The following is a 23451-nucleotide window of genomic DNA, read 5'->3' as shown; positions in this document are numbered from 1 at the left end:
GGAGTTGTGCCTGCTGTCCCACAGCGGGTCAGAGAGAGGCGGGGTCACTCCTGGGCTGAGACCCTCCGAGGAATCAGGGGCCCCCACCCCCGCCCTCTCGCAGCTTCCTCTCCTCCTCCATCACACCACACACCACAACCTGAAACCGTGTTTCTCATCAAATGGTCAGTGTGTCTACACGAGGGTGCAGGCTGTGTTTGCTGTCCACGTGTAGGTCAGTGCCTGGCATGTAGCAGATGCTTGATAAACGTTTGCTCAATGACTATATAACCCCTGGGCTCTACAGAGGGCTTCAGAGAGGTGGTGACATGTGACCCAAATCCAGGCAGAGGCGAGAGAACATCAAGGACGAAGGGGACTGTGACTAAGCCTGAGGGCCGTCACTGTTCTCCAGGCTGGGGCTACTCTTGGAGTACTTGGTGAGTACTCTTGGAGTACTCTTGAGTACTCACCAAGCACCCTCGAGGCCCACACAGGGAACTGGAGAGGGGCAGAGGCACCCCGCCACCCCACCACCCCCGAGCCCAACCTCCACCAACACGGCTCAGCCCTCAGAGCCACACCTCTGTCCTCGCCTAGGCATCCAGGTTCTGAGCTCAGTGGCCCCACACACTGTGGACACACCCAGACCTGGGGATTCTCCAAGGCCGTGACCTCCCATCCGAGCATGCCTGAGCCCAGCTGGCCCCCACATGCTCCCGGGTTCCCCTACCCCTTCTCCTGGGCTCCATATACCTGCTACGAGGGGGCCCCCTGGGCCTTCCCAGACTGACCGAGGGCACAGAGGGCCTGCCTTTGCCCATCAGTCCATTGGAAGCTGCCCCTAAAGCCTCTGTCACAGCTCCAGGGATGGAGCATCATCACAGATCCTGGATTAACAGGGACAGAGGCCGGCCCCTGGCTCCTGGGTGCCCAGCAGGCACTTCTGAGTAGCCAAGCAAATCCCCCATCCCCAAGGCTGTCACCAGGCAAGCTCCCGGGCTGCTTGGTGGGCATTTCTCAGCACAGACATCACTTCCAAACTCCTCAGTCCCTCTGCATATCTATGGTACCCAAACCCAGCCAGCAGCAGCCTGATCTCTCCAAAAACTTGTGAGAACCACCAAGAGACATGACTTCTGCTTACAGGAAAGGAAAGGGCTAAAATAAGCCTGACCCCAGCTGTGCGCTGACCGCACCTCCAGAGGTACAGGCCAGGGCAATTCTGTTTCCAGCTGTGGGTCCAACAAATCCTGCCGGCTGACTTCCTCTCCAACTGGAGGACGAGGAGGAAAAATTTCTTGACAAACCCTCCCCCTCAGAAACCCATTTAGGTAAATTTCTAACCGAAAAGACAAAAGACAGAAACACATGGGGTTTTTCAAAAGGAAAAGTCCCTCAGGGCCCTCTGAGATTGGGTGTGAAGCCCAGGCCTTAGAAAAAAAGACAGATCTGCATGAGGGTTCCAGATGTACGACTTACAAGTTGTTATCTGAGCCTCACTTTCTTCCTCTGTGAAGTGGGGGTGATAACTCCTGCATGCTGGGGATAGTGTGAAGACTACACGAGATAGAATCTATGAAAGCCAGCATGGAGAACAGCTTCTTCTTATTACTATTATTATTACTACTATTATGATGATGATGATGATTACAGGACAGAGACAGAGTGTCATGAGGGAAAAACACTACTTGGGGTGAAAGGTAGCCTACTTCATATCTTGGCTCCACCGCTTGCTGCTGTGTGACCCAGGAGGACTCCCTCTACCTCTCTGAGCTTATCTGCAAAACAGGATTACTGACAACTATCTCACAATTTGCAAGGTTTAAGTGAGATGAAGTTTCAGTATGCCACTGAGGGGATGTTCAGGAATGATGCCCCCGGCAAAAAGGGCAGATCTGGGCAAGCACGCCAGGGTCCAGCAGAGGAGTGAGATGGGGCATGTGGTCCTCCTCTCCCGAAGGCCCCACCTCCAGAGTCCTGGCCCCTCACTCACTGCTCAGAGAGCTGAGCATGCAGAGCCCAGCAAGGGACACTCCAGCGACATGAGGTGACTCTACAGGAGCAAGCACCAGTCCTGGGTGCCAAGGGATTTCTCTCCAGGGCTCACAGCAGAGAGTGATTCCTCTTCTAGACACATAATAGGATCCAAGGGGCTTTTCTGCACATTCGGAGGACATTTCAGGGCTGGGGGCCAGCCAAAGCCACCGAGAGGATGATGTCTCCCGTGAGCCATGCGGCCGTAGCCTGTGACTAGCAGCCTCTGCTGTACTGCAGGCCAGTGTGGTTATTTGTTTGTTTGGCTGTCGCCTACTGGCAACCCCAGGACCACTGCCCTATCCAAGAGGCTGCCACAGAGAGAAAGCCGCATCTGCTTCACTGTATCAGGTGGAGTCCCAGCTGGAAACATCAGCTACCCCTGGCATTCCAAAGAAGAGACTTTATAAAGGAAACATAGAGCTGTGAGCTTAATCATAGGAACAAATGGGATGTTGAGGCCTGTAGAGACAGGAAGCAGGCTATCCCAGGACCAAGGGGACTAAGAAGAGGGGAGGGTGTTTCCAGAACTCAGTGAGGGACTGATGAGAGTAAAGAGGCCCGCAGGATGGAGAGATGCAGCCACAGGAGGAAATAGGAACCAGAGCAGAGAGCAGTGGGGAAGAAGTTCCTGACTTCTCTCCTCCTATCCTCAAGACGCCCGCTGCAGACCCTACTGGCCAAATATCTGAAGCTCAAGCAAGAAGGCCCAGGGTCAGTCCCCTTGACACAGAGCAGAGGTCAGGGGAGGGTCAAGGGGAGTGGATCCAGCAGGGTGGGAACAAAGCCCCCAGCCAAGTGGCTGAGTTCTAAGGAGCAAAAGTGGTAAGCTGACTACTCAGTGGAGCAGAACAGAGCATCAGCAAGGATTCATATACACTTAGTTTCTTACCTACTCTTTTGGCCATGTTACGATTTTTTTTTTTTTTTAATTCAGGCCTGAAAACAACTCTGAGAGGCAGACACTAGTGTTCCCATTGTACAGATAATGAGACTGAGGCTCAGAGAGGTGAAGTGTCATGTGTACGGTCACACAATGACAAAGCGGCGCAACTGACGTTCTCTGAAGCATAGAGCCTGCAGTCACAACCATCACCCTGCTCCACGTCACCCCACAGAGGGGAGAGCCATGCGCCATGTGTGACTGGCCCTTGGGGAGCAGTGAGGATGGGCACAGGGCAGGTGGAAAGCTCTTCTCCAGGAAGGGAAGGAAGCTGTGATTTGAGCCCAGCAGTGGGAACTGGTCCCCAGCCCTGGGACCAACCCCAGGCGATGATGTACTGGAAGATGCCCACAGATGCAGGAGGTGCAGGGTGGAGACCAGAGATGGCTCCCCAGAGGAGTCTGTTTGGGCTCAAGATTCCAGATGAGGAGCTCACCAGACAGAGAAAAGAGGAAAGACCTGTGGGGCTGTCCTGGGCCACTTCTGCTCCCTGGTCTCCTTCACGTTCCAGCCTCCCAGTCTGAGCACCAGCCACACGATACGACTGTCTGCAGCTGCTCCAGCCCCGATTTCTCTCCCACTCCAGATCAGGTCTCTGGCAGCTCCCGGCCACAGCCACAGAGATTTCTCATAGCAACTCCAACCTGACACAGCCCACACAGCCCTTGTGGCGCCATCACCCACCCATCTTCCAAATCTCAGCAAAAGCCCTGACCTGCAACTGCTCAGGCCAAAGACTGGGGAGCCGGCCTCGATTCCACACTCCTTGGCCTGGGGCCCCGTATCTCTTCAAGCTCTGTTTCCATCATCACATCTGCTTTTTTCTCGTTCTGATCTTCCTGCCTTCAACTTCTTAAGGACACTGTGATTGTACTGGGTCTATCCACATAATCCAGGATAACCTCCCTATCTCAAGATCCTTAACTTGACCCTATCTGCTACAAGTCCTCTGCCATGGAAGGCAGCTGGGGAGCGGGGCATGGACATCCCTGAGGCGCCACCGTGCACCCTGCCACCCTGACCCGTCACCTCTCTGGAGCCCCACAGATTACTCATTTCTCTCTGACCCAAGGGCCTTCTCTTTTGTTTCTTCAGACAAATGAACCATTTTCTTCTACCTCGGGGCCTTTGCACCTGCTGGTCCTTCTGCCAGGGATTCTCTCCCTTCCCCTGGTATTCCAAGGGCTGACACTCCGACGTTGGCCCAGCAGTCATCTCTTTTGAGAGGCCTTCCCTGGCTTTGGGAGTCTCAGCCAGCTGCCCCCTCGCCTGCTATGCCCCCCAGCGTAATTCCCTGAGGGCCTCTGATAAGCAGCTGATGCTTTTCCTCATGTCCTTACTTTCCTGGGGTTCCCACGACAATGTGCACTCCCCAAGGACATGTCCTGTCTGCTCTGCTCACCGCTCACCAAGCACACAGCAGAGGCTCCATTCACACTCGCTCAGGGCTTGGCCTCAGGACTTAGTCCTGCCCAGGGGCCTGAGAATTCTCTCTTCCCCTTTCTCAGTTTCACTTCTGTTTGTTTCACTTTTTTATTTTTTAAAAAAACTTTTCATTTTTATTGGAGTATGGCTGGTTAACAATGTTGTGATCGTTTCAAGTGGACAGCAGAGCGACTCAGCCATATGTATACATGTATTCATTTTCCCCCAAACTCCCCTCCCATCCAAGCTGCCACATAGCATTGAACAGAGTTCCCTGTGCTATACAGTAGGTCCTTGTTGGTAATCCATCTATTTATTTTTTATTTTATTTATTTATTTAGGCTGTGCTGGGTCTTTGTTGCTGCCCAGGCTTTTCTCCAGTTGCAGTGCACAGGATTCTCACTGCAGTGGCTTCTCTTGTTGCTGAACACAGGCTCTAGAGCGCAGGGCTTCAGTGGTTCTGGTTCCTGGGCTCTAGAGCGCAGGGCTTCAGCGGCTCTGGTTCCTGGGCTCTAGGGCGCAGGCTCAATAGTTATGGCACATGGGCTTAGCTGCTCCGCGGCATGTGGGATCCTCCCAGATCAGGGACTGAACCAGTGTCCCCTGCCTTGGCAGGCTGATTCTTTACCACTGAGCCACGGGAAAGCCCGGTAATCCATTTTATTTTTTTTTTTTAATTCTTCCAATTTTATTTTATTTTTAAACTTTACATAATTGTATTAGTTTTGCCAAATATCAAAATGAATCCGCCACAGGTATACATGTGTTCCCCATCCCGAACCCTCCTCCCTCCTCCCTCCCCATACCATCCCTCTGGGCCGTCCCAGTGCACCAGCCCCAAGCATCCAGCATCATGCATCGAACCTGGACTGGCAACTCGTTTCCTACATGATATTTTACATGTTTCATTGCCATTCTCCCAAATCTTCCCACCCTCTCCCTCTCCCACAGAGTCCATAAGACTGTTCTATACATCAGTGTCTCTTTTGCTGTCTCGTACACCGGGTTATTGTTACCATCTTTCTAAATTCCATATATGTGCGTTAGTATACTGTATTTATGTTTTTCCTTCTGGCTTACTTCACTCTGTATAATAGGCTCCGGTAATCCATTTTAAACATAGCAATGTGTATACGTCAATCCCAAACTCCCTAACTATCCCTTCCCCCCACCCTTTCCTACTTTTTCATTCTTGAGTCACTTCTCACTTGAGGGATACAGAAAGCAGCAAGACATGCAGGTCATTTCCAGGCAAAGAAGGAAATGACCTACCGGGCCTGAACCCCGTGAGGCTGGCCAGGGGTCACAGCTGCGCTGCCTCTGAGTTAGGACGGCTTCCCGGCAGGACTCTCAGCTCCCCGTGCCTTTGTTCACTGCCTTCCTCCTGCCTGGAACAGCTGCCCTTTTCACAGCCCACCTCGAAGGGCATCGGGTCTCTTTCGGTCCAACTGCCCCATTTAGGACTGAGGAAACGGACACAAAAGCCTTCCCAGGCACACAGCACTTGCTCTCCAGGCACTGTCCCACCTCAGCCCTGCAAGCCCTCTTCCTCCCCGGACGGCAGCAGGGGCCACAGGGATGCTGGGTGCTAAGATCAGCAGGCCCAGGAGCCAGTCTACAGACACCCTTGGCCCTCACTGAGGACAGCCTGGCGCCACCGTCTCAGAGAAAATGTTACTAGAGTTTAGAAACTTCCTGTGCTGTGCAGAATCCAGCCCCTCCCTCCAGCCAGAGCAGGGGACGGCCAGGGTGGCAGCCTCCCACCCAGCACCCAGTGGGGCCCTCCTCTCCAGATGGGAGCCCTGGTTCTCCCACGCAGCACCCCTCTTCCTCTGAACCCTCCCAGGAGCCACAGGTCAGTGACATGGGTCCCAGCATGGGTATAGGCTGAGGGGTCAGGGCTGAGAGGGCACAGTGACACCCACCGTGGGTCAGTGAGAAAATCCCCCTTCCTTCTAGAACTCAGGGTGAAGCCAGGCCCTCTCTCTGCGTGACCCCAGGTTCCCCATCCAGAGTAACCCCACACCCCAAGGGTTGCCTCGTGCTGGGTTTCATGTTCTTCTGTCTCCGTCCTTAAATTTTTAATAACTTTTGTAAAAAGGACCCCATGTTTCCACTATGTACTGGACCCCACACACTATGAAGCTGGTCCTGTGAGCCCAGCCTCTCAACACTCCCACCCCACCCCACCCCTGCTCTCGTGACAGCTCCTAAGCTGATCACCAACTGTGAGCTCGGGGTCTGGTGAGGGCCTGACCCTCTGGGTTAAGACATCCCGTTTTCTTAAGAGCCTTCTGAAGACAGCATCAAAGCAGCGCTACTACAGGGGTTCTTGGGCCGGCCAGGGGGCATATTTGCTCAGACAAGCCTTTAAATCCCACCCCACAGCAGGTGCTAGGACAAGAGAGGGCAGAAAGAAAAAGCAGGAACTTTGGGGCCAGGCCAATTCAGTTTGAGTTTGACTCTGCAGCTTAGAGTTTGGGTGAGCTGGGAAATGTTACTAAACCTCTCTTTTCCTCAGCTCATCTATAAAGTGAGGACTACACACACCCACCTCCAGGGTTATTGGGAGGATTAAGTGAGATACAATATATAAAGTTGATATTTATCATTCTGGTGACATTTTTATTTTTTTACGACATTTATTGATAAATGTCAGCTGAGGTCAGACAACTGTGCTCTAGTCCCAGTCCCACCATTTACTCCAGCATGAAGGTCACATGTCTGTGCCTTGGGTTTCCCACATGTAAAGCGAGGATAAGCTGGGCGTCCCCTGCACAAGTGCGGGAGCTCTCGCTCATGGCAGCATCACCCTCTCCTCCAGCAAATCTCTCCTACAGCTCTCCTTTGGGCTCCCCGTCACCCACACTTGCTTCCCCGCCAGCACATGCGACCCTTAAGAAGGAGTTGTTTCCATGTCCTTCCTCCCCTCTTGGACTGGGAGCTCTGTGGGGGCAGGAACAGGCCCTGGTTCTGCTGGGCTGAGCAGAGAGTGGAGGACGAAGGGTTAAATAGGTCAGTGCTCCCTGGGAGATGCTCGCACCCCACATGACCTGACAGTGTATATCCCCTCCTCCCTCAGACCCGAGCCTCCCTCCTGGGAAGATGCAGGCACTCGTGATGCTGCTGGCCACGGGGGCCACCTACTACCTGGGCCTGCTGGCAGCAGCTGCAGCAGCCATCAACCCTGGCCGACCCAACACCCCCGGCTCGCTGCCCGCTCACCGGCGCCAGAAGAGAGACTGGATCTGGAATCAGATGCACATCGACGAAGAGAGAAATGACTCGCTGCCCCATTACGTGGGCAAGGTAAGCCTCAGACCCCGGAGCAAGAGAGGCCTCGGCGGTAGGCGGCCCACAGTGTTGGTGGTGATGGGAAAGACTCTGATGGCGGGGGGGTGGCTGTAGGGTTAGAGATGCTGGCTGCGAGGGTGATGGTCATAGTGGGAGAGATGGTGGAGGTGGCGGTGGCGGTGACTAGGAGAAAGGAGACAAGGAGAAAGTGGTGGTGGTGGTGGTGGTGGTGGTCGGGAAGGGGAGGTGGCGGGGGCGATGATGCCGATCGTGGAGGTGATGGTGGCAGTGGTGATGACGGCGGTGGTGGAAGTAATGCTGTGCACAAGGGTTCGTTTCTCTCCCAGACTTTGGTCCGTGGCCTGAATATCACTGGCAGAAGGACCACCCCATGCACAGTTAAGGAGGCCAGTATAGTCTGAGGGTTCAGGACTTAGGGTGGGACCAGTAAGTTCAGTTCAGTTCAGTCACTCAGTCATGTCCGACTCTTCGCGACCCTATGAATTGCAGCACGCCAGGCCTCCCTGTCCATCACCAACTCCTGGAGTTTACTCAAACTCATCGAGGCGGTGATGCCATCCAGCCATCTCATCCTCTGTCATCTCCTTCTCCTCCTGCCCCCAACCCCTCCCAGCATCAGAGTCTTTTCCAATGAGTCAACTCTTCGCATGAGGTGGCCAAAGTACTGGAGTTTCAGCTTTAGCATCATTCCTTCCAAAGAATACCCAGGACTGATCTCCTTTAGAATGGACTGGTTGGATATCCTTGCAGTCCAAAGGACTCTCAAGAGTCTTCTCCAACACCATAGTTCAAAAGCATCAATTCTTTGGCGTTCAGCTTTCTTCACAGTCCAACTCTCACATCCATACATGACCACTGGAAAAACCATAGCCTTGACTACACGGACCTTTGTTGGCAAAGTAGTCTCTGCTTTTGAATATGCTATCTAGGTTGGTCATAACTTTCCTTCCAAGGAGTAAGCGTCTTTTAATTTCATGGCTGCAGTCACCATCTGCAGTGATTTTGGAGCCCAAAAAGATAAAGTCTGACACTGTTTCCACTGTTTCCCCATCTATTTCCCATGAAGTGAAGGCTGCTTTAAATCTGCCCATCTGAGAGGTCTTCAGGACCTGAGCAGATGTCTACAAAATTGTGCTGGTGACAAAGCTCATCATCCAGGCCACAGTTTGCCATTTCTAGTCAAGGCCTTTGGACTTCCTCAAAAACCCCTTTCTCTCAGACCACCCACTCAACCAGATTCTAAGACAGCCATAACAAGGTGCCTGACCCAAGCCTGCCCTCCAGGGCAGTGTCTATGACTCTAACCCTCACTTCACCCCTTTGCAAACACGTCCATCCTCAGTCACCTTCCTAGGATTTGGAGCTACACTGAGTGACTAATGAACGATCTTTCTGTGTCAAAGGACTGCTGATGTCAAAACCACTACTGAACCTCTAAAAAAGGTTCAAAAACTAAAAAACCTCTATTGAAAGGAGAGGCTCTAGTGGTAGAATTTCACACATGACAACAGGCAGATGGGTTAGGCATTCCAACAGTTTTCACTGAGGAGAAAAATTCCATTCAAGTGCTTTAAAATCTCACCATGTCAATTTCCTGGAAGCTAAGCAGGGTCAGCTAAAGAAAGATCAGTGCCCTGGAGAGAGGAGGGGTGGTCCCAAGCACAGACTGGGCTCTAGAAGATAACGGGGGGCAAAGACAGACATGGTCCTCACTATCACGGAGCTTGTGATCTAAAACAGGGTTGGCCACGTGTCAACCAGTGAAGTTAGGACACTCCCTCACACCACACTCAAAATGATTTATTACAGACTTAAATATAAGACATGACACCATAAAACTCTGAGAAGAGAACATAGGCAAAACATTCTCTGACATAAATCACAGCAATGTTTTCTTAGGTCAGTGTCCCAAGGCAAAAGAAACAAAAGGGACCTAATCAAACTTACAAGCTTTTGCGCAGCAAAGGAAACCATAAATAAACAAAAAGACAACATACAGACTGGGAGAAGATATCTGCAAAAGATGTGACAGACAGGGGCTTAATTTCCCAAATACATAAACAGCTCATATAGCACAATAAAAAAAAAAAAAAAAAAAAATCAAAAAAAAACAGGCAGATGACCTAAATAGACACTTCTCCAAAGAAGACATACAGATGGCCGACAGGCACATGAAAAGATACTCAACATTGCTAATTATTAGAGAAATACAAATCAAAACTACAATGAGGTACCACCTCAGAGCAGTCAGAGAGGTCATCAGCAAAAAGTCTACAAACAATAAATGCTGGAGATAGTGTGCTGAAAGGGAACCTCCCTTTCCCTGTGGTGAAAGGGAGCGTAAAATGGTGCAACCAGTATGGAGAACAGCATGGAGGTTCCCTGTAAAGCTCAAAACAGAGTTACTATATGAGCCAACAGTCCCACTTCTGGGCATATATCCAGAAAATATGACAACTCTATTTCAAAAAGATACATCCAACCCAAAGTTCACAGCAGCAGTGTTTACAATAGCCAAGACCTGGAAGCAACCTAACTGTCCATCAGCAGATGGATAAAGAAGATGTGGAGATATGCATGTATATGGGGGGGTGTGTATACGCCATACAAAGAATGAAGCACTGCCGTTTGCAGCAACATGGATGAACCTAGAGGTTAGCATGCTCTGTGAAGTCAGACAGAGTAAGACAAACATCATATGACATCACTTATATGTTAAGTCTAAAAACATGATATAAATGAACTTAATTACAAAACAGAAACAGACTTATATAGAAAACAAACTTATGACTACCAAAGGGGAAAGAGGGGAGGAATAAATTAGGAGTCTGGGGTGAGCAGATACAAGCTATCATATATAAAACAGACAAACAAAAAAGTCCTACTGTATAGCACAAGGAACTATATTCAGTAGTGTATAATAACCTATAATGGAAAAGAATTTGAAAAAGTGTGTGTGTGTGTATATATGTATGTATGTATCACTCTGCTGTACACTGGAAACTCACACAGCATTGTAACTCAGCTCTATTCCGATTAAACAAATACGTGCATAAATAGGGGCTGAGAGAACTGCCCCACCACGCGGTTTTGAAAGGGAAGGTGTGGTTGCCTTCATGCTACAATGGCAGATTTGAGTAACTGTCCAAAGACCATATGACCCACAAAGTCAAAAATTTTTACTATCTGGCCCTTCACAGGAACAGTTTGCCCACCCTGGTCTATAAGGGCAGCATGTATTAGATAAAGAGCCCCACACATGGCAGATGGGGGCTCCCTGAGATTATAGAGAAATGGGCCAGAAAGGATCCTTAAATGGGGGAGGGTTCAGTTGGCCCTGGTACCAGAAATGCCCCCGAAGGTGGCAGTGGGGGCCAGCTGGGGCATCTCCACTCGCAGCCCTGACCAAGGCCAGCTCCCTGGGCCCAGGCCTCCTCTGGCCACAAGAATGGCTGGGAAATTTAGATCTTTCAGTCTGCTTTCAGAGGGGAAGAAGCTTGCCCCAGGGTCACACAGGGAAACCAGAAGAGCTCCAGGAAAGCATAGGGCTCCTGACTCCCCACACTAGAGGAAAATGTCATCAGACCACCTACTCCTCCGCAGTGGGATGACTGGGCCATGAATCAGCTTCCAAAGAGGATGGCTGCCCCCAAGAAATAATGTTGAGCTGAGTCAGGGACAGTCAGCAGAAAGCGGGGCTACGAGCAGCCCTGACAGACTCTAAACAGCTCACCCGAGATTCTTGGCCCAGCAGGAAGAGCGTCAGGCCTGCTAGTCACCTGCCATCAGCACGCACTTGGCACACGGCATGGGGCACAGGGCAGGGAGGGAGCCCCGTGCAATCCCCACTCTGAGAAGCAGCAAGGCTGCCTGGAAAAGGCAAGGACAGGGCTCCATGGCTCACCTCCTCACTCCAAAGACGTCATCTGAGGGAAGGAAGTCCCTGTTTATCAAGATCAGAGCCATGGAGCCTTTGTTTACAGAGCTGTTTGCTGGACAATGGGAATGAGACCTGAACGGCCTTCTGAATCCACAAATATGGGTCAGCATAGCTTTCGGCATTGAGATGTTACATCCAAATATAGGGATAATATTAAAAAGGGGAGGACCCCCCAAAACCTATAACCTCAGTCTGTTTAATCATGAGCAAAACAGACTCCAATAGGGAGGCATCTGACAAAACACCCAAGCAGCAGTCCTCAGAACTCTCAAGGTCATCAAAACCAAGAAGAGTATCATAGAGAAAATAAGCTTTTGTTACCAAAGAGGAAAGTGGGGTAGGTGTGGGGGAGATTACTTAGGAGTTTGGAATTAATATCTACACACCAAGATATATAAAACAGGCGAACAACAAAGCCTTACTGTATAGCAACAGGGAACCATACTCAACCTCTTGTAAAAAACCTACAATGGTTTGAAAATAATCTGAAATAATCTGAAAAAGAATATGTATGTATGTATAACTGAATCACTTGGCTGTACACTAGAAACTAACACGACATTGTAAATTAACTATGCTTCAATTGAAAAAAAAAAAAGGACAGTCTGAGAAACTATCCCAGCCTAGAGGAATTTAAAGAAACATAACAACCATTAATAGATGTAACGTGGTATCCTAGGTGGGATCGTAGAACAGAAAAAGCACATTAGGTAAAAGCTAAGGAAATCTGCACAAACTACAGGCTTTATTTAATAATAATATATAAATATTGGTCCATTAATTACAACAAATGTACCATACTAATGTAAGATGTTAACAACAGGGAAACTGGAAGCAGGATGTATGGGAACCCTCTGTACTATCATCTCAGTTTTTCTATAAATCTAGAACTGTTCTAATATATAAAGTCTACCTAAGAAAAGTTTGAGGGAAGTAAAACAGAAACTTACCTCCACAGGATATCTTTTTTAACGCTACTGATTTGATAATATTGAAAAATTTTTACCAAAGTTGTTGAAGTATGAGTCAGATACAACTGTCAACTGAAAAAAAAAAAAAAGGCACAATCTAAAAGTTGAGAGTCCTGTTTTTTTGGTAGACATTCTGAGGACTTCAAGCCTGGGAGACAGGACTCTCAAGTCCCTCTAAGGGACGTCTGCAAAGAGGCAAGGTGGGGAGCCAGGATCTACAGGAGCTTTTGCAACAAAGATCAGGTAGTCGGAACTTCAAAAGATTACTCTTAATTAAAGAAAAACAGACATCTCAAAGAACTTAGCCCTTTTTCTGTGTATGAGAAGATGCCAAGGTCAGGGTTCACTGAAATCATTCCTTTGATGCACAGCTCAGCTCTCTGGGGTCAGTATCCTGTGCTTTCTCATCCTGAGTCTCCTTGGGTGCACCATCTGCTGGGAGGCGGGGCGGGGGGAGCTGTAATATGATGGCTTGATGGCTGTAACATCTCTTGTTTACTAATATGGCAGCCAAAATTTTTTCCATTGGCACAATCTTAGAATTCCAATGACGCATCCAAGCAGGCTCACGCCCCCCTGGTTACACCTGGGTCCTAATGCACCCACGCAGCCAGGTTTGGAACGACCATCCTATCCGAACCTTGAGTAACTCACAGGGCCCACACTGTCCCTCCTCCTTGATCCCCACTGCCCCCTGCCCAGGCCACAGGCTCCAGAGTAGGCACACCACTTCCTGCCTCCAGTCCATCCATTCATTACATGTCCTGGCTGCTGGGTTTAGGGGCCTCCCCATGAACCGCCTGCCCCCTGAACACCGTGCTCTAAGATGCTTCACCACATCTAGCTACAGCCCCACTTCTCCATCTCTCCAGCCCCCAAAGGGGAGGAGCCTCACTCCCAGTTCCCCCTTCCTCACCTCTGAGACTCTTTTCTAAAAGCCTTGTCATCCAGCTTCTCAGTCCACCACCCTAATGCTGCTCTCCCCAAGGGCTCTGATGACTGCATCATTGCTAAGCCTAAGGATGCCTTCCAGACCTCATGGGACTTGACCATGCCCATCTTCATGCCACCTCTTCTGTCCTGAGACCCCTCTGTCTCTCCAGTCCTCCGCCAGCCTTTCTGATGTGACACCTTCACTTACGGTTCTCATTCCAACTGACCCTTAAATGCTGCCCATCCTCAAAATCTCCTCTGCAGCTTCAAATCAGGCTCTGAGAGCAAGAGCACAGTCTGCGCTATCTCTATGCTCCCAAGCTGGCACTTCGTAGGGATTGGATTATTTTGTTTTCTTTTATTGAATTGAACTTTGTTTTTTGAACATCCTAACCATCCATTAGAGAAGCATTCGACATGTATGAAATATCATTTGTTTATGCTCCTAGGAATTTCTGTTTCTAAGATTCTATAAATGAAATGTTCAGCAATTCTAATCTTCTAATATCCTTGAACACATGGCTCTAGCATGAGTAACAACTAGCATTTATTGACAGCCTGAGCAAATTCCTTTACATACATTATTTGCCAAACCTTATTCCTAAGGACACTAACAACACGCGTTACAAAAGAAAAGGATTCAGTGGTCTAACGAGTATGGGAAATTCTGAGTTAAACAAAGCTTGCTGGAGTTCTTTTCTGCAGGACTAAATATTGAAAATATCCAAGAGAACATTTTTTTTTTTCAAGAAGAGAACATTTTACGTATCGTTCCAAAACTAAATGGCTGGGGCCCAGTGATGTGCTGATAAACAGTTGACAACTGGCTTTTGAAGGGAAAAGACCCTGTTTATAGCCTTTGCCAATTTCCTTGGTGTAAATACTTTCCCTGTATCTGTTTCAAGCTACCAGCTCGAAGGCAGAGTGGGAAAGAGATGTGCATGAACACACCATTAGCTAGGATTTCCGTGATTAGACAGGACCAGCATAAAAACTCAAGAACATGGTGAAATGTAGTAAAACTATTAGGAAGCAATACATTTTGAGGTAATTACCTTCATTTTTAATACAATTCATTTAACTGTACGCTTATATAAGTGATTTTTCAACAATCCCATACACCCACACAGGCACACACAGCAGCACTGCCGTCTCCAGCTCACGGTGCCTCTCCTCCTACAGATTAAATCGAGCGTGGACCCCAAGAAGACCGAGTACCAGCTCAGAGGAGAGTCTGCCGGCAAGGTGTTCCGGGTCGACAAGAACACAGGCGATGTGTATGCCTTAGAGAGGCTGGACAGGGAGAAGATCTCCGAGTACCACCTCACTGCCCTTGTGGTGGACAAGGACTCCAAGAAGAACCTGGAGTCTCCTTCTAGCTTCACCATCAAAGTTCACGATGTCAACGATAACTGGCCTGTGTTTACCCACCGGGTGTTCAATGCCTCTGTGCCCGAGATGTCAGGGATAGGTATGTGCCTGGTCTGTCCCTCTCCCTCTCCCCTCACACATCCCTGATCCAGAGGCACCTCTCCCATCAGCAGCTTCGCTGCCTGGAGCAGGATTCAGTGAGTTCCAAGCAGCGATGAGGATGCGTGTAGTGCCACTTGCTGTGACTTGAAAGGAACTCTGGTCCCTAAAGACTAAACTCTGACCTGGTCCCAGACAGAGCCCTGATCGTCACACACACACACACCCCACACCACACACCCCACCCCACACACACCACACACACACACACCACACACACACACCCCTCCGTACACACCCCACCCCGCACACACCACATACACACACACCACACACACCACATACACACACACCACACACACCACACACCCACACACACACCACACTCCACCCCACCCACACACACACCACACACACACACCCCACCCCGCACACACACCACACCCCACACACACACCACACACACACCCCACCCCACACACACACCACACACACACACCCCACCCACACACACACACACACCACACACACACATCCACACACCCCACACCACATACCCCACCTCACACACACACCACACACACAGCCCCCACCCCACACACACACACACACACCACCCACACACACACACACACACACACACACACACCCACACCCCCACACCACACATCCTACACCACACACCCCACCCCACACACACCACACACACACACATACCACACACATCACACCACACACACACCACACACACCACCCCCACACACACACCACTCACACACACCACACACACACACACCACACCCCACACACACCACACACACCCCACCCCACCCACACACCCACACACACACCACACCCCACACACACACATACACCCCCCCACACACACACCACACCCCACACACACACCACACCCCACATACACCCCCCACACACACACACACCACACCCCACCCCACACACACACACACCATACACCCCACCCCACACACACACCACACACACACATACCCCACACCTGACACACACACCACACCCCACACACATACCACACACACACACACATACACACATCACACACACACACACACACACCCACACACCACACACACCACACACACACCTTGTTACTCTTTGAAGCCAACCCCACCCACTGCTCTGACTCTCAGGGCTGGCATGCCGAGAGCATAGACTTCACATATGAAGGAGGCCAACTCTGCCACCAAGATAAGGGGTCACCTTTAGGGTCCATGCAGGAGTCGGGGGGAGGTGGGTAGAAAGGGACATACCTCATCCCCAGGTATGTCACCAGCCTAGACCCTAGGCCCCCAGAGGAGACTATTTCTTCCTCAATTCTACTCCCAGCCTCCAGGGGATGCAAGAAAAGAGCTCCCATCCCCACCCCTTCATCCAGGCTCTCTGGTCAGGGCTCAAGACCAGACCTTCTTGTTAAGCCTGGGGAGCCTAGAGTTCAAGGGGAAAGAGATGTGACACCCAGTCTTTTGGGACCCTTCCTATTCTCTTGTCCTCATGCTTCCAGGAGCAAAAATAAAGCAGCTTTTCCTCTGTTTCTCCCCATGACTGCAGACACTCGCCCCTTCCCTCATTTCCCCCATAAATGAAAACCACCGCTCTCTTCACCCTTCATGTTTGACTGGCTGGGCCTCTGCCACTGCCAGCACGTCAGTGCCAGGCAGGCTCCTCAGAAAATGGGACCCGGGGGAGGGGGTTCAGGGGACAGCCTGAGCCCCATCTGCCCTCATCTGGGAATGGGGTGAGGGGCTGGTAGTCAGCAGGCAGCCACCCTGGATTCTCTCCCGCAGGGACCTCGGTCATCCAGGTGACAGCGGTGGATGCAGATGACCCCACGGTGGCAGACCATGCTTCTGTCGTGTACCAGCTCACAAAGGGAAAAGAAAATTTCGACATCCGTGGTTCTGGTCTGTGTGACTAATCCCCCTGGGCAGCACTGGCTTGGAGCGGGTGGAGGTGCAGGCACAGAGGGAAGTCTGACAGGTGTTACCAACCACTGACTTGCACTTTCCTGAGGAGGCGGTCGGTACCACGCATCAAGACAAGGGGGCTGGTGAGGGCAGGAGGAGGCAGACAGGTGCCCAGGACGTGAACTCAAGTCCAGGGGACAAAAATCCACCCAAGCAGTGACATGAGAGGCGGACGAGAAGGCTGGTTAGCAGCTCTGGCTGTGGAACCACACAGATCTGGTTTCCAACCTCATCTCTGCTGCTCACCGCTTCTAAAGACCTTGGGCAAATCAATGAACCTCTGAGCACTGGCGAGTCCTCATGGTGAAAATAGGGAAGGTTATATGCATGCACCCCATACAGGAGCTGTGAAATCTGAATTAGATGATGTATAAAGAGCATGTGGCTCGTTGTCATTAGCCATCACATGTGACCTAAAAAACTGTAAGGACTGAGTCTTTGGAGAAAGACAGAAGAACAAGTGGTCAGGCCTGGGGCATGCCACCATTCAGAACAATGGCAAATACACAAGCTGTGCTGCACTGAGGCATAACCATCACAGCACTTTGCTCACTCTGAGCCTAGATGCGGCCTCAGGCTCTTTCTCGGCCCATAGTGGACAAAAGTGTTTGTGTGGCTTTGGCCTAACAGTGCAGGGCGTGGAGATGGGTGGTGGATCTCCCCTTGCTCTTGGCCCTGGCTACACAGGGAAGTCACCCAGGAGCTCTGAAGTCACGGCTCTCTGGGTAGCGTCTGGGCACCCATATTTTTTTAAAAGTTCCTCAGGTAACATGGTTCCTGACAGGACACATTTTGCAGGACTCATTGTCACCATGAACAAACACCTGGACCGAGAGACGCAGGACAAGTACGAGGTTGTGGTGGAAGCAGAAGATGCCCAGGGCCGCAGGGGGGAGTCAGGCACAGCCACTGTGTTCATCACGCTGCAGGACGTCAACGACAACTTCCCCATCTTCACCCAGAGTGAGCCCATCTCCCTGGGCCCTGGTGGAGGGGGGGGGCGGCTCTCAGGGAGGAGCCTGGCGTCCATCTACCTCTCCCTCCACCCCAGAGTGAGCCTGCATCAGAGATGGCTTCCCGGTGCTCCCCGTCTCTGCACACACTCCAGGGCTGCACACTTGGCCTGCCAGGGTGCCCTCTTGAGCCAGCAGCAGCTCACACTCCCTGTTGTGTCCCATGTGCCCAGAGTCCCACTACCAGACAGGACCAGTTTCACCCAGTTCCCATGAGCTCAGGAAAACCCACGAGCTGGGGAGTCGGGGTTCAGCAGAGCGCCAGAGCCAGGGCTGGGCCCTGACCCACCCATGGACTGATTCTCCCCACAGGAAAATGTCCAACAAGAGCTCTTCACATGCGCTGGGCAGGCTGGGGAGGAAGGTCAGATAGATGGCTCACCACCTGCACCTCCAAGGCTGATGTCCCTCAGAGGCTCAGCCACTGCAAGGACAGGCCAGTGTACCCTGAAGTGACCTCACTGTACATGGTGAAAGCCCCGCAAAGGCAGGGCTTCTCTCTCTTGGCAGTTGACAGATCCCCTAGCAAAGTGCCTGACACACAGGGGGTACTTAATAACTACTTGTCAGATGGATGAAGGGATGAAAGGACAGATAGAGTGGAACCTCTGTGCCTTGAGACCCAAAATTTCAGAGGAATTACTACTACTGCTGCTGCTACTTTACTGTGCCTGTTGCTTGTATCAAAATATACTGGGATAGTATATGCAACAATTACCTTGTCTATCTCATTAACCCAATGCCCTTTGGGGCGCCCCTTCTGCATCAGACAGGTATACATTTTCTGTGCCAGAAGACATCCGTGTGGGCAGCCCCCTGGGCTCTCTGTTTGTTGAGGACCCAGACGAGCCCCAAAACCGGAAGACCAAGTACAGCTTCGTGCAGGGAGAGTACAGGGACACCTTCACCATCGATACGGACCCCAGCCACAACGAGGGCATCATCAAGCCCATAAAGGTTGGCAGGCCTGCAGCAGTGGCATCAGATGGGGGGTTGGGGGCTCCTGGCATGCTCAGGACTCATCCAGGGGCTGCTCCCGGGTCAGAGGCCACCAAAGGTCCACATTTGGGCCAGGTGGAACAGGCCATGTGCTCGTGGATCCTGTGACCCCTGGAGCTGGGATGTGGAGCCACGAGAGAAGGGTCAGTCCCTTGGGCTGGGCTACCCCAGAACCAGACCTTGAGGCAAGGACTTAGGTGTATACAGCTCATTTGGGGGGCGATCTCAGGAAGCCCCCAGGAGCAGTGATATGTAAAAGGGAGGAGAGTTAAGACAGGCTCCTTAGTGAGCAGGTGATCGCTGTGGATGAGTGGGATACGGTCCCACTGGGGACATCTGGGCAACTGTGTGCGATATGCTTCTGAGTCGCAGCAGTTGTGGGCTGCCTGAGGGCTCCTGGGGGCTCACTTCCTGGCACTTTCTGATCTGCCCTGGGCGCTGGCCAGGAGAGCCCTGGTAAATTACAAGTGCTTTCGGCCAAAAGCCGTCAGTGTGTAAGGACACAGTGAACACCATGAGGACGGGGTGTGCATTGGCAGTGGCTGCCGCAGAGACAGCAGTCAAACCAGCTGAATCTAGAAGAGGAGAGAAGGTCTGCCAGGGGCACAAACTGCCTCCAGAATGGCCATACCAAGGACTAGGGAGGCCAGGCCAGGGATCTCCTCCTCGGAGGGGACACTCAAACCTGTGTACCTGAGCCAGACCACTCCTCCAGCAGACCTCTCTGGAGTCCTTCTCTGATCCAGCCCTGTGCTGGGAACTGGATATGCCCAGGGGAGTCAGACAGCTCCCATGGTAGCAAGGCTCTCGGCCAGTAGGGAGGACACACACATCCCCACCAAAGGGGACCCAGGCAGGGAGCAGAACTACTGTGTCAGGAGGGGCAGGAACAGGCTCTATGAGCACATCCGGTTACGTTTGGACAGACTCCTTGATGGGGTGAGGAGGAGTGTGGCAAGCAGGCAAGAGACTTGAGCTAAGGCACACAGAAAAGGCATGGCTTTGAGGAGCTGTGGGAAGAACCACTAGTCTGTGCTCCCCTTATAGCAAGAGTATGGCTGATCTGCTTGGTGTCCCCAGTACTCAGAATAGAGCCGAGGTCAGGACGAAGCTGAAGACAGCCAGGCCAGAGGCCCCTCATCTGTTCAACAGGTGTCATCCCAGCACTACCGTGCAGGGCCTGGTTCAGAGCAGGAGCTCACCACACTTTCCTCCCACAGCCCCTGGACTATGAACGCATCCGGCAATACAGCTTCACCATCGAGGCCACAGACCCCACCATTGACCTCCGCTACCTGGGCAGCACCTCCCCCAAGAACATCGCCCGTGTCATTATCAACGTCACAGACGTGGATGAGCCCCCCATCTTCCAGCAGCCTTTTTACCACTTCCAGCTGCAGGAGAACCAGAAGAAGCCTCTGATTGGCTCAGTGCTGGCCAAGGACCCTGACGCTGCTCAGCGGGACATCAGGTAAGGGGGTGGAGGTTGTGAGGACGCGGATGATCAGGGCCACACCCTGGCACCGAGGTTCTTACATCAGCTGGGCTGAGCCAGGACGCCAAGGGGGAAACTGGCTGCTCCCAGCATGGACACTGGGCGTGGGCAGGGGCAGGACGAGAAGCCCAAGCTCTTCCACTATACCCACGTGGCCAGGTATAATCTCGTCCTGCCCAGGTACCCACCTAGCCTGGTCCTGGCCATTACAGCCGCCCATTGTCTGCTCTACCTTGAAGGGGAGGCACAGATTTCCACAGGTCCCATCTAGGGAGAGCTGATAGTCAACAGGACAACCAACTTGACATATGTGAAATCCCTTCACTAAATATGTTTCATTACCTGTGTCTTCCCAAAACCACAAAAGGGAAAAGTTTGTTTCACACAATGAAACAACACAAAGATCTACAAAGAAAGCATCAGTAACCCTGACTTCCGGACAACTCATGTCCATGGTGTGCTACGATCCTATCACACCTCTCTTCACGACCACACAAACACCCACAGACATTTATGGTGGATTTGTCCTTTGTTTCAGGGCTCTGATCGTTTTAAATTTTTTCTGGATCATAGTATGCCCATTTCAGCTTCCCTAGTTTCTCAGGGGTAAAGAATCCGCCTCCTAATGCAGAAGATGGAAGTTCAATCCCTGGGTTGGGAAGATCCCCTGGAGAAGGAAATAGCAGCCCACTCCAGTATTCTTGCCTGGGGATCCCATGGAGAGTGGAGTTTGGTGGGCTACAGTCCATAGTGCCAAGAGTTGGATGTGAATTAGCAACTAAACAACAATTATGATCATTTCATCACTACTTGTTCCTCCATCTCAACTAGGCACCTCTACCCTCTGTGACAAAAGATGCAGTTCCAGCCCATACTTTCTAGGGCCACATAACATTTGAGAGCATGGAGTTCACGCAGTCTCATTTTATTCCAGAGCTGGTAGCCAACTGTGCCGGCACCATTAATCAAATAAGTCATCATTTTCCACCTTTGTTACATACTGAGTTCCTGTATATCCCTGAATCTATTTTTGAATCCTTTGTTCTGTAGCAAAGTCATTCTGTTTTATTGTCGCTGTTTTATGGTCGCAGTTTTATACTAAAACTTGGTGTGTATAAGGCAAGTCCCTCCCCCAAGTATTTTTTCACTTTATATAACTTTAATGCATTCTCAAACATCCATTCTTTCTTGTGAACCATAAAACTCGAGTTTTAGAAAAAGCATTAGAATTCTAATGAGAATTGTATTTGCATGTCAGTTTGGGGAGAGTTAACGCTCTATTAAGGACAAATGTGTACCTCCTTTCTGACCACATCTTGTAAGTTTGGGGATGACTGTTTTCATAGCCATTCTATTTTAAATAGTCTATAATGATCATTTTTATTTCTTCACTGATCCAGTGGTTTATTTAAGAGATTTTTTTTCATTTACAAGTGGTAGGGCGTTTTTTGGTTTTAACATGTTCTGTGGTGTAACGCAACTCTGCTTTTGTCCATTTTCCTCTGTAATATCTAAACTTTTGCTTTATGTATTTAAAATTTTTCTATTCAGTTAACAAAGGTTTATAATTATTTTACCTTCATTATGACGTGTCTCTTTCATCCTCACGACATTACCCAGTCTGTCCTGCTTAAGTATTCTGTCCTCCACTCCACGTTGCCTGACGTCAGGTTGGTCAATCCTGCTTTCATGTTACTGAGATTCGCCTGAATTTCCGACCTTTGCTCTTTTCATAGACAATTTTATTTATTCATTTGGCTGTGCTGTGTGTTCACTGCTGCACAGGCTTTTCTCTAGTTGTGGCCAGCAGGGGCCACTCTCTAGCTGCTGTGCGCGGGCCTCTCAGTGCAGTGGTTTCCCTCGTTGCGTGCAGAGCACAAGCTCTGGAGCTTGAGGGCTTCAGCAGTCAGTTCCCAGGCTCTAGAGCACAGGCTCAGAGTTGCGCACATGGGCTTAGTTGTTTTGCAGCATGTGGGATCTTCCCAGACCAGGGATCAAACCCATGTCTCTTACATTGGCAGGCAGATTCTTTACCACTGAGCCATCAAGCCCCAATCTTTACTTTTAATATTTCTAGGTCATTTGGCATTTAAGTTGTCTCCTGAAACTGGAATGCAGATGGCTTTGCTTTTCAATCAAAACTGAGAGGTGTCATGTTTAACCTATTTACATTTTTCCTCAGAAATGATGAGTTTGATCTTATTTCTTTTAGCCTGTTTTACATTGGCTATTTCTCAAAACTCATGACTTTTTTCTCTTCCCCATCTTAGTTGTAGTCTATTTTTTTCATATTTATTCTCCTAGGTATTTGGATGGAATATATGCATTTTTACTTCTGCCAGTGACATTTATTTCTATCTGTAAAACTTAAACTGGTTTCCCAGACCAATATTTTCTACTTATAAATCTCTCTCTCTCTCATACACACACACCACCACCACCTCCACTGCTTTCCTATATATGATAAAGAAATCAACAATTTCCATTTAATTCCTCCCAAGCCAGATTTTTTACTTTATTTTGAGACATTTCTTAGATGAAGTGAGTTTTCACAAAAAGTTTTTCAGGACCCATCTTGTGGGTGATATACTTCCTGAGTTCTTTCACATTTACAAATCAAAAATATTATCAATGTGTTCTAGCACTTAACATTGTGCAAATGTCTAGGATTAAGTCTGATTTCTCTTTCTTTATAAGGATGTATTTTTTCTGTGTGGACTCTCTTCAATTTCTTTTCATACCCCTGAAATTCCCAAGTATCATCAGAATATAGCTAAATATTGATCTTTTTTCCACTATGCCTGATATCAATGACCTCTTTTAATATATAAACTTGGCTCTTTCTTCAGAGCAAGAAGTTTTCTTTTATTACATTGTTTGTTATTTCTTCTGTTCTCTTTGTTCTGGAATTTTCCTTAGTATTAGAAA

General features: G+C 50.1%; 1 protein-coding gene across 2 annotated transcripts in view; it reads left to right on the top strand.

Annotated features, from left to right (window-relative positions):
- CDH5 (cadherin 5) overlaps positions 1-23451 on the top strand; it is a 39385-nt gene that overhangs the window by 4971 nt on the left and 10963 nt on the right. Inside the window, exons 1-7 of one of the 2 annotated variants that reach the window (XM_070388317.1) lie at positions 6093-6239; positions 7467-7693; positions 14726-15014; positions 16837-16953; positions 17815-17979; positions 18799-18986; positions 20249-20499. In XM_070388317.1, the coding sequence (XP_070244418.1) occupies positions 7490-7693; positions 14726-15014; positions 16837-16953; positions 17815-17979; positions 18799-18986; positions 20249-20499 (1214 nt within the window). In that variant the 5' untranslated portion in view covers positions 6093-6239; positions 7467-7489. Of the gene's footprint in view, positions 1-6092; positions 6240-7466; positions 7694-14725; positions 15015-16836; positions 16954-17814; positions 17980-18798; positions 18987-20248; positions 20500-23451 lie in introns of those variants that run through there. The other variant, XM_005896580.3, reaches the window with a different exon arrangement.

The sequence above is a fragment of the Bos mutus genome, chromosome 18 (assembly GCF_027580195.1).
Source record: "Bos mutus isolate GX-2022 chromosome 18, NWIPB_WYAK_1.1, whole genome shotgun sequence".
Classification (NCBI taxonomy): Eukaryota; Metazoa; Chordata; class Mammalia; order Artiodactyla; family Bovidae; genus Bos; species Bos mutus.
This window is presented reverse-complemented; position numbering and strand designations above follow the sequence as displayed.